Source organism: Momordica charantia (assembly GCF_013281855.1).
Source record: "Momordica charantia cultivar OHB3-1 chromosome 2 unlocalized genomic scaffold, Mcharantia_2.0 BLBB01000002.1, whole genome shotgun sequence".
NCBI classification, from domain to species: Eukaryota; Viridiplantae; Streptophyta; class Magnoliopsida; order Cucurbitales; family Cucurbitaceae; genus Momordica; species Momordica charantia.
This window is the reverse complement of record NW_028275160.1, coordinates 9,969,263-9,989,416: the sequence shown is the minus strand read 5'-3', so window position 1 is coordinate 9,989,416 and position 20,154 is coordinate 9,969,263. Positions and strand designations below refer to the sequence as shown.

General features: G+C 29.4%; 2 protein-coding genes across 3 annotated transcripts; one reads left to right on the top strand and one right to left on the bottom strand.

Moving 5' to 3' along the window:
* The first annotated feature begins 832 nt into the window (after window positions 1-832).
* Window positions 833-4,754, top strand: LOC111025163 (uncharacterized). Of its 2 annotated transcripts, none has more exons than XM_022303008.2 (11): window positions 833-1,373; window positions 1,814-1,886; window positions 1,983-2,063; window positions 2,190-2,306; window positions 2,422-2,850; window positions 2,933-3,336; window positions 3,427-3,526; window positions 3,623-3,682; window positions 3,773-3,859; window positions 3,952-4,080; window positions 4,260-4,754. In XM_022303008.2, the coding sequence occupies exons 1-11, from the start codon at window positions 1,330-1,332 to the stop codon at window positions 4,566-4,568; spliced, it is 1,833 nt and encodes a 610-aa protein (XP_022158700.1). In that variant the 5' UTR covers window positions 833-1,329; the 3' UTR covers window positions 4,569-4,754. The 2 variants fall into 2 exon arrangements, with proteins under 2 accessions (XP_022158700.1, XP_022158699.1); XM_022303007.2 differs by having other exon boundaries at window positions 1,781-1,886.
* A 2,950-nt stretch (window positions 4,755-7,704) lies between these two features.
* LOC148212781 (CAP (Cysteine-rich secretory proteins, Antigen 5, and Pathogenesis-related 1 protein) superfamily protein) lies at window positions 7,705-8,396 on the bottom strand. The gene has a single exon (XM_088121029.1). The coding sequence runs from the start codon at window positions 8,351-8,353 to the stop codon at window positions 7,820-7,822; it is 534 nt and encodes a 177-aa protein (XP_087977155.1). The 5' UTR covers window positions 8,354-8,396; the 3' UTR covers window positions 7,705-7,819.
* Between the last annotated feature and the right edge of the window lie 11,758 nt (window positions 8,397-20,154).

Genomic DNA, 20,154 nt, shown 5'->3' with positions numbered 1-20,154 from the left:
TTATACTAAAATAAATAGATAAAAATAACACAAATATATATATATATATATATATATATATATATATATATAATCTTTTTTTGTTTATATGAAGCACCATAAAACTTATTAATGAAACGTGTGGCCATGAATAAATATTTATGTCGTCATTTTCATAATCATAATGTTAACATCCAAAAGATACTACAAGACCCAAAGATGTAATAAAAACAAAAAGTTTGGTGTAATACAAAATTAAAAGCTAGCTCTTTTGAAAAGGATGGTTTAGTAAAATAAACCACTATGGAGTTGTGGAATATATTTTTTTTTGGTGTGAGTGATAATGATTGACCATACATATATGATATAATAATTAATAATTTGCAAAACATACCTAGCTTGCAATTATTTTACATAATCTTCTAGAAATTTTAGAATTTAACATGCTTGAAATATTCCAAGAAAAGTGATAAAAAAAAGGTGAAACAATTAGAAATTGAACATATTTTGTTATTTGGGTAATGAGCTATGAATCTACAATAATTCAATGAGATATGTAGTTTAGTTAATATTATAATTTTTTTATTATAACAACTTAACTATATTGTGAAAATATTATTAAGATTCCATATGATTTTTTTCTTTTATCATCGATAAACTTATAAAAAAGTAAATAAATTTAGGATCGGTTGTAAATTTTAAACCATAAAGATTAAACTATTACATTTTAAAATTCAGGAACTAAAATGGTAAACGTATTTTTCAAACTTCTTTCTCGGGAGAAATATGATGGAAGTTGTTTTGTTGAATTGTATCAATGCATAAGCATATATATATATATATATCTTCCCAGAGCCAGAAGGCGGAGGAGTTGGAGAAGAACAGATTTCTGAGTTCTTTCACTAATCACTAATCACAACTTACAATAAAACTAAACCATTCTACTAATTTTTCCACTCCCAACACAAACCGCAGCTGAAATCTCTGATTTGGCCACTTTCCCACTTCAGAATCGCTTCCCCTGTTGGCGATTTCCTCCCATTTCCACTCTATTTGGACTTTTCTTCCTCCGTCTGAACCCCTACGACCAGAAACTCTACCTCCCTTTTTTCCTTAGCTTTTGGGTCACTATTTCAATGGAAGCTCGTTACTAGAAAAGCTTTTGGGTCCCTTTTTTGTGGGTCTGCAGCAGCCTTTCCGCTACCCTCTTTCTGCTGCCAGTGCTTGATCACTTTCTGGTTTCTTCCATCTGGGCTGCTTTTATTTTTCTTTTTTTTGGGGTGTGTGATTACACTTTGGGTTAGTTTTGAGCCTTTGGAATCTGAGTGGAACTGGGGTTAGAGGAGAAAAATGCTTGGAGTGGATGTAAGAACAGGGCACAGACGCTCCAAAAGGTAGGTTTCAATGTGTTTTTTTTTTTTGGTTAATTACGAAAGATTCATTCGTTATTCATATGAACTTCTGAGATTTTGGTCTGTGTTCTTTATTGGGTGCTGAAATTTGGAAGTGTTATTGGGTTCTTGCAAATTCTGTTGTTTGAGTTCAGATCCCCAGAGAGGCTCTGGGGATGGTTAGGAGGGTAGGAGGATTTGGTCCTGTTTTTCTTCTTAAATTGGCTGTTTCTTTTAGTAGAATCTGTTCTTGTTGTTTTTAACTTTTATCTACTTTGAGATAAATAAGAGGGCTCAGTTTCTGATGGTTGGTTTGGAATTGGATGATGAAGTTTTAGAATGATGTCTTAATATTTGAATGATGATGATGATAAACACTTTGTCCTTGACTTCTCCTACTCATGTTGTAGAATTCTTTTGTCTTTGCTCTACGCATATGCCAGCTCGCTAGACAAGAAAGCGGTTCAAGATGATCGATTACATAATTCGCTCGAATCATTGAATGGTGTAGAGATGGTAAGACAAATCTTGTTTCAGCTGATTTGAACAATTTTGTCTGTGAAATGAAAATTCACAAGTTTTTCTTTCGATGATGTTTTCGTTAAACACCAGGATATGGACCGGGTGAAAGAAGTCGAGAATACGAAAAACCTGTCACTGAAGGTGGAAGTACATAATTCTTTGAAGCAAGAGGTATGGAACTAATTTCAAGTCCTTAGGCATGTAATTTGAAGAATTACTACCATGAGCCAATATGAATTACCATGGCAACTTTTTTCTTGTTTATTTCATCATTTCAATGCGTCGATGTCAATATAGATTATTCAACTCGAGAAGCGATTGCAAGACCAGTTCAAGCTCCGCTCTGCATTAGAAAAAGCATTGGGTCATGGGATCTTTCCCTGTAGTAAATCAGATAAAGTCTCAATGCCAAAGGTGAAAAAAACCCTCCAAGTCTGATTATTTCCTGTAATAAGTACTTGCTTGTTTTCTCTCTACATGTATCATTTTTCTTAATTTTGTAAATTCAATCCTCTTTCTTTAACTGCAGTCAGCCATTGAGTTAATCAATGAGATTGCAACGTTAGAACTAGAAGTCGTGCATTTAGAACAATACCTTCTTTCTTTGTACCGAAGAGCATTCGATGGACAATCATCCTCTGTGTCCCCTTCTGCTAATGACGAAAAATCAAAACTTCCTTCAACCCCTAGAGGCAGCTCAATGGAAGGTCCCCTACCTGATATTGCCTCAAAAGATGAACACTCAGCAGCTCCTTCAGGTTGTCAGTCACTTGAAAATGCAAGGAAGAATTGCAGCAACATAGGAAGAGATGAAAAACTTGTGGTTTCGAATTTTCATCGTTCTGAATCGTCGCTGACGACAGTAAATGCAGCTTCATCGAATAAACTGTCTACTTCGGTGGAGTCGTTGGATAGAACTCTGTGGGCATGTCATTCCCAACCGGTGTCCATGATGGAGGTAACTTTTAGCACTTGAAGCGCTTTTGAAGCAATCTTTGAAGCATTTTCTTAGTAATGAATTGCTTGTTGTTTTTCCACAGTATGCGCAAAATGTTTCCTCCAATATAATCAGCCTAGCCGAGCATCTTGGAACTCGCATTTCCGATCATGTACCCGAGACTCCTAACCGTCTTTCTGAAGACATGATCAAGTGCATATCATCTATATTTTGCAAACTTGCAGAACCATCTTTGACAAATCATGGACTTTCATCTCCCACGTCGTCTTTGTCATCGGTTAGTGCATTTTCTCCCGGAGAACAGTGTGCAATGTGTAGTCCGGGGCTCAGAAACAATTCGTCCTTTGATGTACGATTGGACAATCCTTTTCTTGTGGAAGGTCTTAAAGATTTTAGTGGACCATATAGTACAATGATTGAGATTTCCTGGATTTGTGGAGACCCTCAGAAACTTTGCAATGTCAAGAGTTTGCTTGAAAACTTCAGGTCAGCAGCTTATGTAATATTCAGACATCACAAGGCGTTTTTTGTGTTATCTTACAGTTTTGTTAATGTCTCTTGGGCTATGGTTCACAGGTTGCTTATCTCTCGACTAGAGGAAGTCGATTTGACGAAACTAAAGTATGAGGAAAAGTTGGCTTTCTGGATAAATATCCACAATTCTCTTGTGATGCATGTAAACATGTCAACCTTGTGCATCTATTAGGTTCATCCTTTCCCAACTTTTCCCCAAGAATTCGATTGTAATCGGTTTCTTTGGTTCTTGAAACAGACATATTTGGCTTATGGGGTACCCCAAAACAATGTCAAAAGAGCCTTTTTACTCTTGAAGGTAACTTCTCTGGGCCTTTTCTTTTGCTAGGAGAGCCTAAAATCACTATGATCATTATAGTTGTTTCTCACTTTGTGTATGTTTTTCCAGTCTGCATATAATATTGGAGGCCATACAATTAGTGTAGACACAATACAGAGTTGTATTCTTGGATGTCGGATGCCTCGTCCTCGGCAGGTATCAAATGCTCGATTTTCCCTTTTGTCTAAGCTCATTCTCATCATAATGTGATATCATCTCGATACCATGAGTTTCACTTTCACATGTAGTGGCTTCGACTGTTGCTTCCATCAAGGACGAAATTCAAGACCGGAGATGAACGACGAGCTTATATAATCAACCGTCCAGAACCCCTTTTACATTTCGCACTTTGCTCTGGAAGCCACTCCGATCCTGCGGTATTTTTCAGATTTCACTGATGCATTTCTCCTGTTTCTTTATTGCAGTAGCGATAACAGTGTGTCGTTAAATCAAATGACTTCTGAGGTTTTCCATTGTTATAGTTGTGTACTGCAGTCTTGTACCATATGCTATGCTGTTTCCATAACCATAATCTTTCGATATCGTTTCGTTTCAGGTTCGTGTTTATACAGCTAAGAGAGTGTTTCAAGAGCTAGAATCTGCAAAAGACGAGTACATTCGTGCCACCTTCGGTGTACTAAAGGATAAAAAGATGATCCTTCTTCCGAAGAAGATCGAGTCATTCGCAAAGGACTCTGGTTTGTGTTCATCTGGGCTGATGGAGATGATTCTCAACAGCTTGCCAGAATCTCTGAGAAAGAGTGTCAAACGGTCGCAGCAGCTCGGGAATCCCCGGAAGAATGTCGAATGGATTCCTCCAAGTTACACATTCAGGTATCTGATTTCCAAGGAGCTGCTGACCTGATTAGCTTGCATTTTTGGATGAACTCAGATGCTAATTTTTTTGTGCATTGGATTTGATTTCTCTTTTGTACATAGAGGAACTGAGAATACAGAAACTGGACCACATGTATGCTCTGAAATGTCCATAGTCTCTTCCTTTCAATTGAATGAAATTTGTGTTTTAATACAAATGTGATTCATATGGTAACACTGACTTGAAACATTTTGTCTATACGAAGTCGAGTAATTAAAATAGACATTTTAAAAGTTTGATACCGAAAAATGGAATAAAATTTGGAAGTTTGGAGACTAGAAAAACACTTGTAAGTCATACCAAAAGAAAATAATCTTAAACTAATTGTTAATTATGGAGTGATTAAGAGAGAAGATATTTAATTGGGTATTACTAAAATAGTATTAATATTAATATGTGAAAATACACAGTACTGAGAGTGTGCAGTAGCAGCACTCATGTGATCAATTATTTATTGTAACGACAAAGGATCAAGATCCTATGTAGAAGGATATATTATAAACTGTACATAATAATGTATTATATATTATAAAGTGTATACAAATATCTTATAAAGATCTTCCTCTGCTGGAAGATAGCTGAAGTGGGCTTTCCATTTGTTGTTTTTTTTCCCTTTCTTCTTTTTTTTTTTAAAAAATAATTCTACAAATTTCAATTTTTACTTTTTTTTATGCCTAAATTATTCACTAGGATATGCCCAATGACTCACCCAAATCTAGGCATTATCTGCCTCGCATCTAGACCTAACTATTGAATACGGAAATATTTGAATAATTATGTTTGTTTCCGAACATTTACACTTCCAAATTTAAAAGTCTTTAAATTATATATTGGTTTAAAAAAATGTCTTATAAATATTCATGTTTATGTCTAATAATTTAATATATTTCTTTTATCAATTTATTTTATCTTTATTTTAAATGTTATTGTGTAGAACACATTTATTTGTATTGATTTTAGATTTTTATAAAATATTTAATATCAACTATTAATTTCAGTTTTCACTTGAACATCACGTGAAGTTAAAAAAAAAAAAACACGAACATCAATTGAACGTTTTTTCAAAAGAAAATTATATAATTAATGAATTTTTGCATTATAAAATTGAAAAAAAAATTTGAGAGAAATGATATCGATTTCGTACATTTTTTACATATAATTAATATCAATTTTAAGATGTACCAACAAAATAAATGAATATAGTATATAATTTAATTGAAGTTTATTTTATATGTAAATCTAAATTGTATAGAGTCAAAACTTGATGAAAAAATATATAGAAACAAAAAAAAAAATCAAGGAAAATATTGTAGGAATCTCAAAAGTCCATGTCTCAAGAGGGTATAAAAATTTTCTTGAATGCTTTGGATACTCGAGCATCTTGAAATCATATTCGGATCATATCTTACATTTCTATAAAACAAATGTAAATGTTCGTCTAATGAGAATCTTGAATTCCACAAAATGACACTTTAGATAGAAAGGTTTTTTTTCATCAATAATAGATCCACGAACTTCTATTGGGTCTATAATAGATTCATGAACTTTCAATTTGACATGTAATAATCTTGGACCCATTTGATATTTTTTTAGACAGAAAATTAAATTTTCTTTAAAAAAGATAGATCGGAGACTATTAAATACGACATACAAAAATTAAAAGTTCGAGAATTTATTAGACACATCTAAATTTCAAAGTTCGGAATTTTACTCAATATAAAATTCAAAACATAAAACTTTAGACATTTTCTAGATTTGAATGACTCATTAGCATTAAGGCCGCGTTGATTCTCTTTGATGATGTTTACCAAATTGTAGGAACGTAATCAAATGGTGAGACCCACCTCAAGCTTTGTAATCTCATTACATCAAAAGTGATTACACTCCTACAACCCTATCAATCTCATTCACATTCCTTATTCCATGGATCCCACATATATATTATAATCTCATCTACGGATTAGATTCATATAATTTTTAATTAGTTTTCTTTTATACTTTTATAATTTCTTCTCTTTTTATACTCTAATTTTTATTAGTTGATGTGATTTTATTATATAATATGATAAATTAATATCAATTAATATCAATAAATTTTTTAAATAGATATTATTACTTTTAAATATTAGAATAATAAAACTTAATAATATGTTATATTAAAGTTTGGTTGTTCTAATAAAAAATATTTTATTAATATGTAATTTTATTTTAATTATTCATTATGTATTAATATTAGAAAAATTGTAAAAATAAAAAATATTTACTATCAATAATATATTAATAAATTAAATTAAAATTTATTATTATTGTAATTTAAAAAAGATTAGCACAATAATATAGTTGTAATTAGCTATAAAAGAGAAAGAGGTATATTAGTAATTGTTATATATCTGATTTCGATTCCGATTCCAAACAGTTTTAGTAAACAACATCAAAGGAATTCTAATTACGATTCCAAAAAATTTCTAGTAAACAACGTCAATAGAATAACATTACGATTCCGATTGATTTTCATTAGGATTGATTTCTATTACGATGGTAAATAGGTAAATGTGGCCTAAATACAAACCTAAAAATTATGGGATTCTGCTGTTATTTGACCCAATTGTCTCCTAGTTCTCCATCTCCTCTCAAAGAAGCTAGAAAAGTAGCATAATATTTGCTATTTGCACCCACTTTAATTATAAAATTATTTTATTATTATTATTATTATTTTTTTTTTTTTTTGACTTCTGGACGATTATAAATTGTTTTATTATGATATTTTTCCACATAACAAACAAAAAACATAAAATTTAGCTTCTCTCTCTCATCGCCCATTTCTAGACACAGGAAATTTATTTCGATCTGATCATCTTCACGTTGGCCATGAGAATAAATATCAATTTGAGATAAAAAGGTAAGTGAACATTTTTATAATATTACAAAATAATCAACAAAATATCAACAAAATTTTTATTAATATAGAATAATATTAATATTAATCCTTTTTAAAATTTATTTAAAAATAGTAAACGAGTATTTGTTAATTTAAATACTTTTTATAAATTTTTTATTTTTATAATCTTTCTAAAAATATTCATGCAGATGGATCTCAACATTTCCATCCACGATAGTATAGATAAAATTTTAAACCTTCGGAGGGCGTAGAAAGCATTTATTAAAAACCACGTCGTGACATTAAAACTTGAACCCCAACATTAAATTACAGCAACAACCTTTATTTATTTGTTTTTTATCTAAAACGGAGCTTCGCCGACGACGTTCCCCGGCGGGTAGTAGAAACATATCGTCAAAGTGATGCCCTCGTTCCGACATGTCGTCTGGGCGCAACCCAACTCCGTCGACTTCCTCCACACCACCTGCGTGTAGACCCCGCACCGGTGGTCCCCCACGCACGTGTTGCTCGTGCGGTTGTAGAATTCCTTCTCCTTCACCCACGCCTCCACCGCCGCGCGTGGCCTCAACGCACCGCCGCTCGCCCACATCTGGTTCCCGCCGTACTGGCTCTTGCTCAGGTCCGCGAAGCCGCACCCCTTTTGGTTCCGCTGGAACCGGACCAGCCGATCTGTCAGGTTCGCTAGATTTCGGCTCCAGTTCAGCGGGCCCACTCCCACTTCCGCCCGCGCCAGGTTGTGGGCCTCCAAAAACTCGCTCGCCGGGCCCGGTAGTGCCTCCGGCGCGGCGGCGGTTGTCGGCGCCGCCGTTGAACTGTGGGCTGCGATGTGGAGTATTGCCAAGGCTAGAACCGGTAGCCAAGCTTGAATCGCCATTTCTCGCTGATAGAGTGAAGACTGATGAGTTATATGCGATTCATAAAAGGGCTTTTATAGTCAAAGATTTTAAAAGTTGATGTCAATAGAATGGAGGTGTCAATTTCATAAAATATTGAATGAAATATTGATAAAACGTCCATGTTGTTGTCGATAGATATTTCTGTAAAAGTTAGAAAAATTATAAAATTATAAAAAAAATATTTCAATTAACAAATAAATATTTTCCTATTTCTAATAAGTTAAAAATAATTAATGTTAATATTAGGTATATATTAGTGACATTGTGTTGATATTTTTCATATTTTGTCGATTTTTTTACTATCATGAAAATGTCGATTTATCCCTCATGTCGATGTCGAACGTATGGAAACATGGATTTGCCAATGGAAATGTAGATATATCGACATATATTTTGAACTATGTTTATATCAAATAGAAAAGAAAATTACTCGAAATACAAAAATAGATACTTTTATAAAAGTTAATGAATTGTCGATTTTCTTTTTTTAATGGTAGCAAGGACAACACGACCATTGTAAAATTAAAAACTCATTCTATGAAAAAAAACAATATTTATTTTTGCATTTGTATCTCTTAATTGTCAACTGTAAAGACAAAACTCCTTACGGTTAAGGAGACAAGTATTTTTTTATTATTATAAGATATGGATGAAGATTTGAACACACCATCTTTGATCAAACTTTACAAAGTACTGTCATTAACGTATTAAATATGGGTCAAGTCTTCGATTTGGACATACATTATTAATGAGCTTTTATGCGTAAGATTTGTGAAATTTATTTGGGACACAATTCGTACAATAAGTAGATAAAATGAAGGGTTCAATTTGGAACTTAATATCCACTCTACTCAAATACACAATTGATACTAAAATAGTAGTATGAATTAAAAATGATTATCAATTTTTTTAATTTTTCGAGATTGATGTTGCCGTGCAAAGTTTGAACGTGAGACCTCAAGATAGATGGTATCCTCAAACCTAGCTCTAAACACTGGAACTGTGTCATCCTTCAAGAGATGAAAATACGACCAAAGTTGCATGTTAGTTAGATAAGAGAAAGATCGTAGCTATATAGATGAGGGACAACGTCTCTATTATGAGATCTTTTGGGTGAAATTGAAAGCAAATTTATACACAAAATAGGTAAATATTATATTATTATAAAAATGTGGAGGGTGGATTATTCCTAATATTATTTAAGGTTAAAAAATTTTAGAATTTAATTTAATATCTAAATGAGAAAAGAAATGAGAAAAATCAAATACATTTAAAAAAAATTATACTTGAAAACGATTTTTGTTTATTAATGCCAACAGTTTTTATACCACACTGTTCACACCTCTATTTTAATTATAAATATCTGTTCACTCGATTAATTTAAAAATTATTGATGTTTTTACCGAGGAGTGAAAAATTAGTCTCTCCTATCTCTAATATTTGCCGATCCTATTTTTTAATATAAAATTTCAGTTAAATTACAAATTTAGACCTATAATTTGGATATAAACTCAATTTAGTTCCTTTTCAAAATTCTAAAATTTGATCCTATACTATTTATGTATATTGGTTTAATCTTATTGAATAGGTGACTCATTTTTCTTAACATTACCAATGAGATGATATTTTCTATTTGGTTAACTTCATTAAATTTTAGGATCGAGAAAAAAAGAGAATTTGAGTGAGTTTTCAAGTAGATAAAAGACAACTAAGAGACAACGTATGACGCTTAAACAAAGATAAGAGGGACCAAACTAAAAGTTTAAAAAATTAAAATCATACCGGTCAGATTTAAACTAAGATCAAATCTTAAGAACTAAATGGAAACTTCCACCTCTTATTTAATTTAAAAAATTGAAATATCAAAATTTGTGATTTCTTTTAATGTAAGTGGGAATTTGAACCAACCTTTTAATAGAAGACGTATACTTTAATTAATTAAGTCACGCTATACATTTAAGTTTAATTTTGGGGAAGATAACTCCTTCACTTAGATATGAATTACATATTGAAAGAAATTAAGGTTGTTATTATTAGATTAAATGAAAGAATGGAGGAGAAATAATAAAGAATGATAATGTGAGAGGCATTAGTTGGATTTATTAAATAATCCATTTAATAAGGTTAGATGAGATGAAAGATGTGATGTCGTGGACTTTGGATCTATTAAGAGAGGTCTACCACGTGACATGCATTTATGGCCAAACTTTGTATCACCACATTAGGCTTTAGTAATTGTTTAAAAAATATGAAATAAAATAGGTTCCAATGCTATTTTCGTGGTACTTGTTTTTTCAAACGTTTGTTTTTGGTCCCGTATTTTAAAAATGGACCATTTTGGGTTTTCCTTTTTTTCATTTTGTCCTATTTCTTTCTATCACAATTTCAACTTATGACACTTCACTCACTAAGTTTCTTAAAATGTAGTCTATAAATTTGTGTTAAAATAATTTCCATCGTGTATTAAATTTGTGTTAAAATAATTTTACAAATCGATATCAAAATATATAACAAAGTAGGAGGAGCAAAAACAGATGTTTAGACAATACATTTCGAACTACAATAAACAAATATTGAAATTACAGGGATTAAAATAGATGTTTTAAAAATATAAAGATCAAAATAAACTAAAGTAAAATGTATACAAACAAAAAAATAGTATTTAAATTAATAAAATATTAAATTATTACCTTCCTCATCACCTTAAAAGGTTTTAGGTTCAACAATATAGTTTAACCCACGTACATTGATGAAGCAAAATTTTATGATAAGACACGGTTTTTATTTTAAAGTTAGAATGGAAAGGATGTTTCAAATGAAAGGTAAATTTATTTTCCAAGAATTTTCCATGATATTGTCTGTTTGGGAGAAGAAATTATCGTGCCACGTGGAGGACATTGATTTGCCAAGAATTATTCAAACTAGCAGCTGCACCTTGAACTTGCAGTCATTCTCCTAATTTGTATGCTTGTTAGACGGTTCGATCTACTCAGGTTAGATCTGAGCAACCCAACAAGTTCGACTTGCCACTCGACAAGAATAACTGTCGGTCATAAAGTCCGTCGGATCTTGTGCCTATAAATAAAGGGTATCATTCTTACCTCAGAGATCAAATTTCTCTCCAAATTTGTTATTAAGTCTGAACTGTTTACTGACTCCAGCGTCAGAGATTTTACTCTCTTGTATAGATCATCTGAAACATTCCGAGTTAATTAACCTCCGAGCTCAACTTTGACCATGTCAAATCTTGTGAAAATTCTTACATAAACCTTGTCTATATAAAAGAGCATGCATAGAGTATTTGGATCATCCTCAACATATTGAAAAGCTAGTAGACAGTTGCGAGCAACTTGTAAGAATTCTGAAATTTTAGTAGAGAGAATAGAAAATGGAAAATTATTTGAGGTGGAACATATTTTTGTCGGAAAAAAAGATCAAAGAAATGAATAAATTCGTAAAATATTTAAAATTAACAAATAAATATCCCCTCTATCTAAAAACGAGTTAAAATTTGGTCCCTACAGTTTGGACATGGTTTAAATCAATTATTTGGTTTTTATAGTTTGAGATTAATTTTAATTTAGTGTCAATAATTTGATTAAAGCAGCAATAGTCAAATAGAAAAAACCAATTCATTGTCACATAAAAGAAAAGAAAAAAGTCAATATGGTTACAACAAGGAAATATTTGTGAAGCTTGCTAAACTATTTGACAAGAGGTGGGGGTAAAACTGTAACAACCTAACCCAAACCTACTTATATGAAGCTATAATCTATAAGGTCTATGAAAAGAACGACAACCATGTTTGAACATACGAAACTTTTAAAATTGTAAGGAACAAATTAAAATTAAGTTCAAATTATTAGGATTAAATTGAAACATTTTAAATTATAATGATAAAATTGAGATTTAAGATAAATATTGTTTATGCTATTTTCCACCGAGCTCACAGATCGGGTCACGGGCTTTACGAGCTCCGAGATGCGATCTCAATGAAACCTGCACATGTGGAATAAACACTCCAACGCCTAAATTAGTATGAGCTTGAGCTGTATCAAGTCGTTCTCGGAGAAATTGCATACCTAAATGATAAGGGGGAAGTGTCCCTTTTATAGGCAGGCGGGGGAGAAAGAGCCGTAGGACGGTTACAACTGGTAGTTATGGCTGTCGGACCCCTTGGTCGGTCGGATTCCTCAAGTTGGTTGATACCTTTCCTTCAAATCAGCTCGACAGGTACTGGAAGTGCGCTATCTACTTGAGCTATACTCGGTTTCGCTATATATGTGTGTGTGTGTGTGTGTTAAAGCTTCTAAAAATTGATTTGGTTTTTCGATACTATTGGCTATTTATTAAAACGGATGTCTAAATTTGTCTACTACCTTAAATTTCCTTAAAATAATAATCTGACCCTTGGAAAAGGATCTTAATGACCGAATGAATGGACTTTTAAGACATCAATGTTGGCCCATAATTTATTCAAGGCCCACTGGGGGTCCAGTCTTACTAGTTCCAATGGATTCCAGAAAGCTGCATCTTTTTCCTTTTTTTTTTTTTTTCATTTTCTTTTCGGGAGACATTACAACTTTAATTTTTTAAATGTGACAATTTTAATTTGAGTTTTTGTTTCCATTAAGATCATATCATTTTTCTTAAATTTTAAACTTTACGGTATATTTAAAAATACATATTTATTTAATACTATTTAAAATGTGTCATGGTCTTCTAATAAGGAAAAAATAAAACAAAGAAACTAGAAATCCTACTAGTGAGCTAAAATCAAGACTACGAGTGAAACTAACCAAACCGACCTAGATCGGTCAGAGGCTGTTTATACTTTTTTATGGAAATCTAATATAGTAACTGTTGGTGGTTTCTGAAGAAAAGAAATTGACAAATATAATTTTTTATATTTTGTTTCATCTTTATTTTTAAAAAATATTTAGAGCATGAGTTCAACATCTTAAACTTACAAATCTTAAAGTTTAAGATTTATGATTCTTTTGTTTGGAGTGTAAATCAGGTTTAGGAAATTTGTTGGAATAGATAGGTTTCCACTTAAACCTTTGAAATTCATACATTTAACTAATAAATTTGAGATTAGTTGTAAGTTAAAAGAACTTTTAAGTCAAACTTATGGAGAGCTAAAAATCTTCCCTCAAAACATGACACATGCAACCGTACAAGCCAACGGTGATATCATCTTCAAACTAGCTTTAACGGAAAATGTTTAGGTACTAACGGATTATAATTTATCTTTATCTTAACCACTATTAAAAAATTGACAGTTTATTATTTTCTTTTGAAAAAAATAAGACAAATCTATGATTTTTCATTTTTCTTTTCGATACCTCATGGCAAGGACTCAAGTATTTTCGGACTTTAACCAAATTTGAATATTGAAGAACTTGTCTCAAATCTCGTCTAGAAAATCTTCTAGCATATCTTATTTTCACTCCATAGTATTTAATTGTAAGTATTAATAAATCTTAATACCAAAATTATATTTTAATTACCTAACTATCTTCTTCATCTTCTTCATCTTCTTCGTTATAATTTTTTTCTCCATCTTCTCCTTCGTCATCTTCATCGAAAAATCTAACTATCTTTCTTTTTTAGAGAAGAAACATTAAAATTTTAAGGTATAACTTAGTCATTAATGATATTTCTTTTTATGATTTTGATAGAGTTGTTCTAACTCGTCGATTAATTTGTATGACCATCGAAGAATTTTTTTTAGTGATCTCTCTTATTCCAATCAAGTAAGTTTATCTTTTACAATATCACTATTTAAAGAAAAAAAAAGTACCCTTTTATTCTATAGATACCTCTTTAGTCTTTTAAGGTTTCATTAGTAAATTAGTTTGGTCGATGGTTGAGTCTTTCCTTCGCTTTAGTCCCTGATATTTTAGAATAAGTTGAAAAGTTTTTGACACGTACTTTAGAGGAAGGTGGATTTTTCCCATTACAATAATTTTTAATTGTTAATATTATTCGATGTAATTTAGTGACTACTATTCGTCACTGAATGAGTTGAGTCGACAATCATAATACTGAATCTTTTTTCCGACAACACGCTGCAAACTTGAACGGTTGTAATTGTTAAGCAAGTGGGACCTTGTTTGGCCGGCCAACGCCCATAAATAGAGGAACTCATCCCACTTTTCAGGTAAGCGATGACGATACTATTCCTCTTTCTAAGTTGTAGATACTGGGTGGGGATCAAACTCACAACCTCTTGGTTGTGTTGCGGTATGACAACCTTAAAAAGTGGTGAATAGGGTTTGAAATTTTATAAACTTTTTAACATGGTGACCCAATTTAAACAAATAAGTAAACTTTTTACGAACACGTAATTTTAACACAAAATTAATCAATAAATTAGAAATAACATTTCAAGCACCCAAATTAATTTCAATGTAAATATTGCATATAAAACATGAGTAACAAATTCTAGCAATTAAGTTCATGCAATTTATAATAAAGAAAATTAATTGCAAAAATTAAATAGGAACGGATTAGAGAAAATGATAACGGAAATTTTGTAATGGTGCAGCAAAACCGTCTACTCCATTCCTCAAGCTCCTCTTGGGTATTCGATTGAAGAATGTGACTCTTTCCATGACTTAGAGTCTAATCGGTGCAATGTTCCTTTTTCGGGAATAAGAACAAACCCGATCTTTTACCGTTACAACACTCTTTTCCCGACTCAAGAGCAACCCTTACAATAGATTTGAAAAATGGAGAAGAAACTTACAGACTCTCACATAGAGTAAATATGTAATTTTAACTAACAAATTTTGTAAGAAAATTCATACAAAATAAAACCCTTAAATGGTTAAGTGAAAATAAAATTGGAAGCTCAAAATCTCTCCATTCATTGGATTGAAAAAGAATTTGAATCTAAAGGTTAAGATTTAAGATAAAAAGAATAATAAAATATCAAATTTTTTTTATCTCTCCAACGGCTCGTTTCAAGGGCAACTTCAATTTTTTTTTTTTTACTTACTTACTTTCTTTACTTTCTAACGTTAACATCTGTTTTTTTTTTTTTTTTAATTCCTCTTTCTTCTTTTCATTTCCTTTCCTTTCCTTTCATTTTTTTCTAAATCCATTCATTTCTTTTTCTTATCTTTTTTTTAATAATACTTTTCGTTTTCATTAGTCCACGGTCACTATGTTATCCACCACGTATATTTTTCTTTCAACCTCGTTTCGTCGTAACTTTTTCATTTGAACTTCAATTTGAATAATTCAAAATCTGTTGGAATCGTCGTATCGAACTCTACGCTGTGAACAATTCAAAACACTAAAACTATGTTGTTAAACAAAATATGTATTATTAGAAAATCATATAATATTATTGAAGCTGATAATAAATTTATACTCTATAATAATAATTCTAACACACCAAAAATAATTAATATTAAGTATGTGTTATTATCAAAATATTAATTAATTAAATTAATTAACTGATATTAAGGGTCAAAACGCCAACATGCTGGAGATATATGTCAATTATCACTAAGCTACACTCAGGTGTAGATCAGATGATTAACCAAATTGAAAGTTTGATGGTTTGATTATAACCTGAGTGGTTTTTGTAATTTTTCCATTTTTGAATTATGATTGATCTTTTCCATTAAATTTGCTTATTCCGTTTAAATCTCTAGTCTGCATCGTCATTACTTTGAAAGGGTGGGGAAGATATTTGGTTCTTTGTTTTCTTTCTTTTCTAAGGCCCTAAACCGACCCATGAACCAATTTGATATTGAACCGACCCACAATTGACAACCACATCATAAAATTTTGTCAAGTTTAATATAATATTTAAGGGCAAGGACTAAATTGTAAATAATTTTAAAGTACAGAGACTACATTGTTACTTTTGAAAGTTTAAGGATTAAATCGTTATTTTAATCAAAGTACAACGATCATTTTTTAACCTAAAATATATTTAGAAAAAGTTTCAGTTCTAAATAAGATTTCAATTCTTCTTGTATTATATAATAATAAAGGTTTTACTGGATTTTTTTTAAAATAATGTTTTTATTTGAACTTATTTTTAAAATAATGATGCATTAAATAAAATTAAAAAAAACATGCTTCTTTTAAAGCTTATTCCAAAAATAATACTTTTAAAACTATTCAATCACTTGATCGTCTATTCCCATTTTTAGCAGTTGGTTGTCAAGAAACGACCATTGTTTTATTGACACCACGTCTAATTCTTTTGAAAAATCTAGAGGTGGTCGTCTCTTGTTGTCGTTTCTTCCAAGGAATCTTTAAGGAAAAAATAGATATTATTATATATTATATATTAAAAAGTAGAATTTTGTATTGGATATCAATTAATGGCGCAGTGGATGGTGGTACAATTTTCTTCCAATTTGAGTCTTAGAAAATTCAATTTTTTTTCCCTTTTACTATTAATCAACTTTTTAATTATTATTTTTTTAGAAAAAAACACATCATCATCTCATTATTATTATTATTATTTTATTATTATTATATTTTATATTATTTTTAATAAACTGTGTATGCCTTTTTTTCTTTTTACTATTAATCAACTTTTTACTTCTTATTATTATGAGTACATTATTATTATTGTTTTTTATTATTATACCATTATATTTTATATGTTATTATTTATTATTTATATTATTTTTTAGAGGAATTTATATTATTTTAAATAAACTGTGTATAAAAAATATATACATTATGTAGTTATGATTATTATTTTGAGTACATTATTATTTTTTTAATTATATTATTTACTATTTATATTATTTTAGAGGAATATATATTATTTTTAATAAACTGTGTATAAAAAAAGAAAAACAAAATATATATATATATATATATATAATTATAGATTTCAGTAATAATAATAATAAATTGATTAACATTTAAAAAATAGTAGAAAAATGAGAAAAGCATCAATGAAGGCTCGAACAAGGTGATTACATATCCACTGCACCAAAACCAACTTTTAAGTGTAAAAAACAGTAATCTAAAATATAATATATAATAATATGTTATTTTTTTCTAAAAAATCAATTCGGTGTAGTCGTCTCTTAGAAAAGCAACCAAATGACAGATGGTCGTCTCTTTGTCTTTTGAGAAACGACCCTGTCTTCATTTCAAAAACATTATTTTTAGAATAAGTCTCAAAACGAGCATTTTTTCTTTAATTTTATTTAATGCAGCATTATTTTAAAAATAAGTTTAAATAAAAACATTATTTAAAAAAAATCTGGATTTTACTTGTTATATTAATTATTTTATCTATAAAATATAAAAAAACAATTTATTAAATTATTTCCTATTTGTTTTTTTTAAACGGTTTCGAAAATCTAACGTCCGTTTGATAACCATTTCGTTTTTTATTTTTGATTTTTGGTTTTTAGTTTTTAAAAAACAAGTTTGTTTGGTGACCAATTCAATTTTCTGTTTTTTATTTTTTAAAAATCATTTTGAAATTCTATATAAATTTCAAAAACAAAAAAAAGGGTAGTTTTCAAAAACATTGTTTTTATTTTTCAAAATCTGATTTTTCCTTCTAATACTTAACTTTTTTTTTCTTCCTCACATTTATGTCTAAAAAATTTATTTCTCACTCTAAATTTTTTTTATTTCTAAATTTCTCTCTACAAACTTTATTTTTCTCTCTTTAAAATTTTCATATTTTGAATATTTATTATTATTTATTTCTTTCCAAATTTTTCTATATTTTTGTTTTTCTGTTTCTAATAGATCAGTTTCATTTCTCTCTGACTAAAAATTTAATATTTTTTCCTTTGATTTGATTTTCTCGTTCAATTTTCTTTAACTCTAATTTTTATTTATCTTTGTATTTATTTATTTTCTCTAATAATTATATTTTGAATCTTGTTTTTATTTCTAAATTTATTTCTACTATAATTTTTCTTTAACATATCTTTTCCTCTCGAGTTTATCTTTTTTCTCTACAATTTTTCTCTTTTTGTCTTTTTGTCTTTAACTTTTCTTTCACTATTTTTTTTTCTAAATTTTTTTTATTTATCTCTCTAGTTAAAATTTATCTTTCAAAAGTTTATTTACATCCATTTTCATGTCTGTACATTAGGGGGAAGACAAAAATTTTCACAGGGTCGTGTCCCAAAAATAGGAAATACATGCCCGACTCCGTCCCCAATTCTATTTTTTAAATAATTAATATATATTTATTACACTTTTTTTATACTTAAATTCTAAAAATAATTATAAACAATTATAAAACATATAATTTTTCTCGAGAATATCTCTCGGACCCAAGAACGAGGTGGAGACAGAGATTAAAAATTTTCACGAGCACGAGAATGGGGAAGAACATTCTCACTCGCACCCACATAATTGTCATATCTACTCTACATAAAAATTTTCTCTCACTAATATGTATTTTCAATTTTCTAACTTTTTAAAAACAAAAAACTAAAAATGGTTACCAAACATGTTTGGGTTTTTTGTTTTTAAAAAACAAAAAACAAAAAAAGTGGTTATCAAACCTATATAGTTTTTGTTTTTTAAAAACACAAAACCAAAAACCAAAATCTAAAAAGAAGAAAAACCAAAAACCAAAAATATCAAATGGGCCCTAAATTATCTAAGAAAACTAGTCTTAAAAAATAGGCCCACAAAGACAAAAGTTGGGCGCTTTTCCAATCCACCAATGTATAATTTCATAATTTATGTGCTATTTTTATAATATATAATAGTGTAATAGTTTTTTCTAAAGGGATGTTGTCGTATTTCAAAGATACGACCAATAAAACGCGTGTCTAGTTGGTCGTCTCTTCAATAGATGATCATGTGACTGGCATCATGTCTACACTTGCTCCTGATTTATCATAGATCGTCTCTTCACAAACTATTTTTTAAATATTATACTTGAAAATAGTTCAGTAGATGATATATTTTTTAAATAAATTTAATAAAAAACAATATTAAAGAAAAAAAGTCTCTCATTATTCTCTCCCTACAAATTTAATATTTTTCCGAACTTTTCTCTCTCAAATTTTATTCTTTATAATTTTTTTTCTCTTTCTAACCTATTTTTTTCTAAGAAATATATTTTCTAACTTTTCTTTATCCAAATTTTTTCTCTGTATTCACTATAAATTTTATTTCTCTTTTTATTTATTTATTTTATCTAAAAAATATATTTTGAACTTTTTTGGTCTAATTTTTTTTTTGTCATTGTAATTTTTCTTTTTCTTTAGAAATTTTCTTCCTTTTCTTTAGAATATTTCGTTCTTTCCCTAACATTATTTTCCTCTCAATCTTACTCTCTCAACTTTTTATTTTGTTTTAACTTTTATTTCTCTAATTTGTTTTCTTACCAACTTTTCTTTTAAGATTTTTTTTATTTATCTCTTAAAATTAAATCCCTTTAAAACTTCTCTTTAGAATATTTGTCTTTTTATCTTTTTAAGCTTTTATTTTCATGTCTTGTGACAAAAAAATTTCGTGATTCTATTTTTTAACTAATTAATATATGTTTTATTAATTGTTTTACTAAATAATGAATAAAATATTAAATAGTTTTTAAAGTTAATTATTTATACTAATAAATAATTACTTTTTAGTAATATATATAAATATATTATTTTATAAATTCTTTTTTATAATTTTTTTTCTCTTTCTAACCTATTTTTCTCTAACAAATATATTTTCAATTTTTCTTTATCCAAAATTTTTCACGTTCAATTTATACATATCATACATACATATTATTATTTTATAAATTCTTTTTATTTTGTAA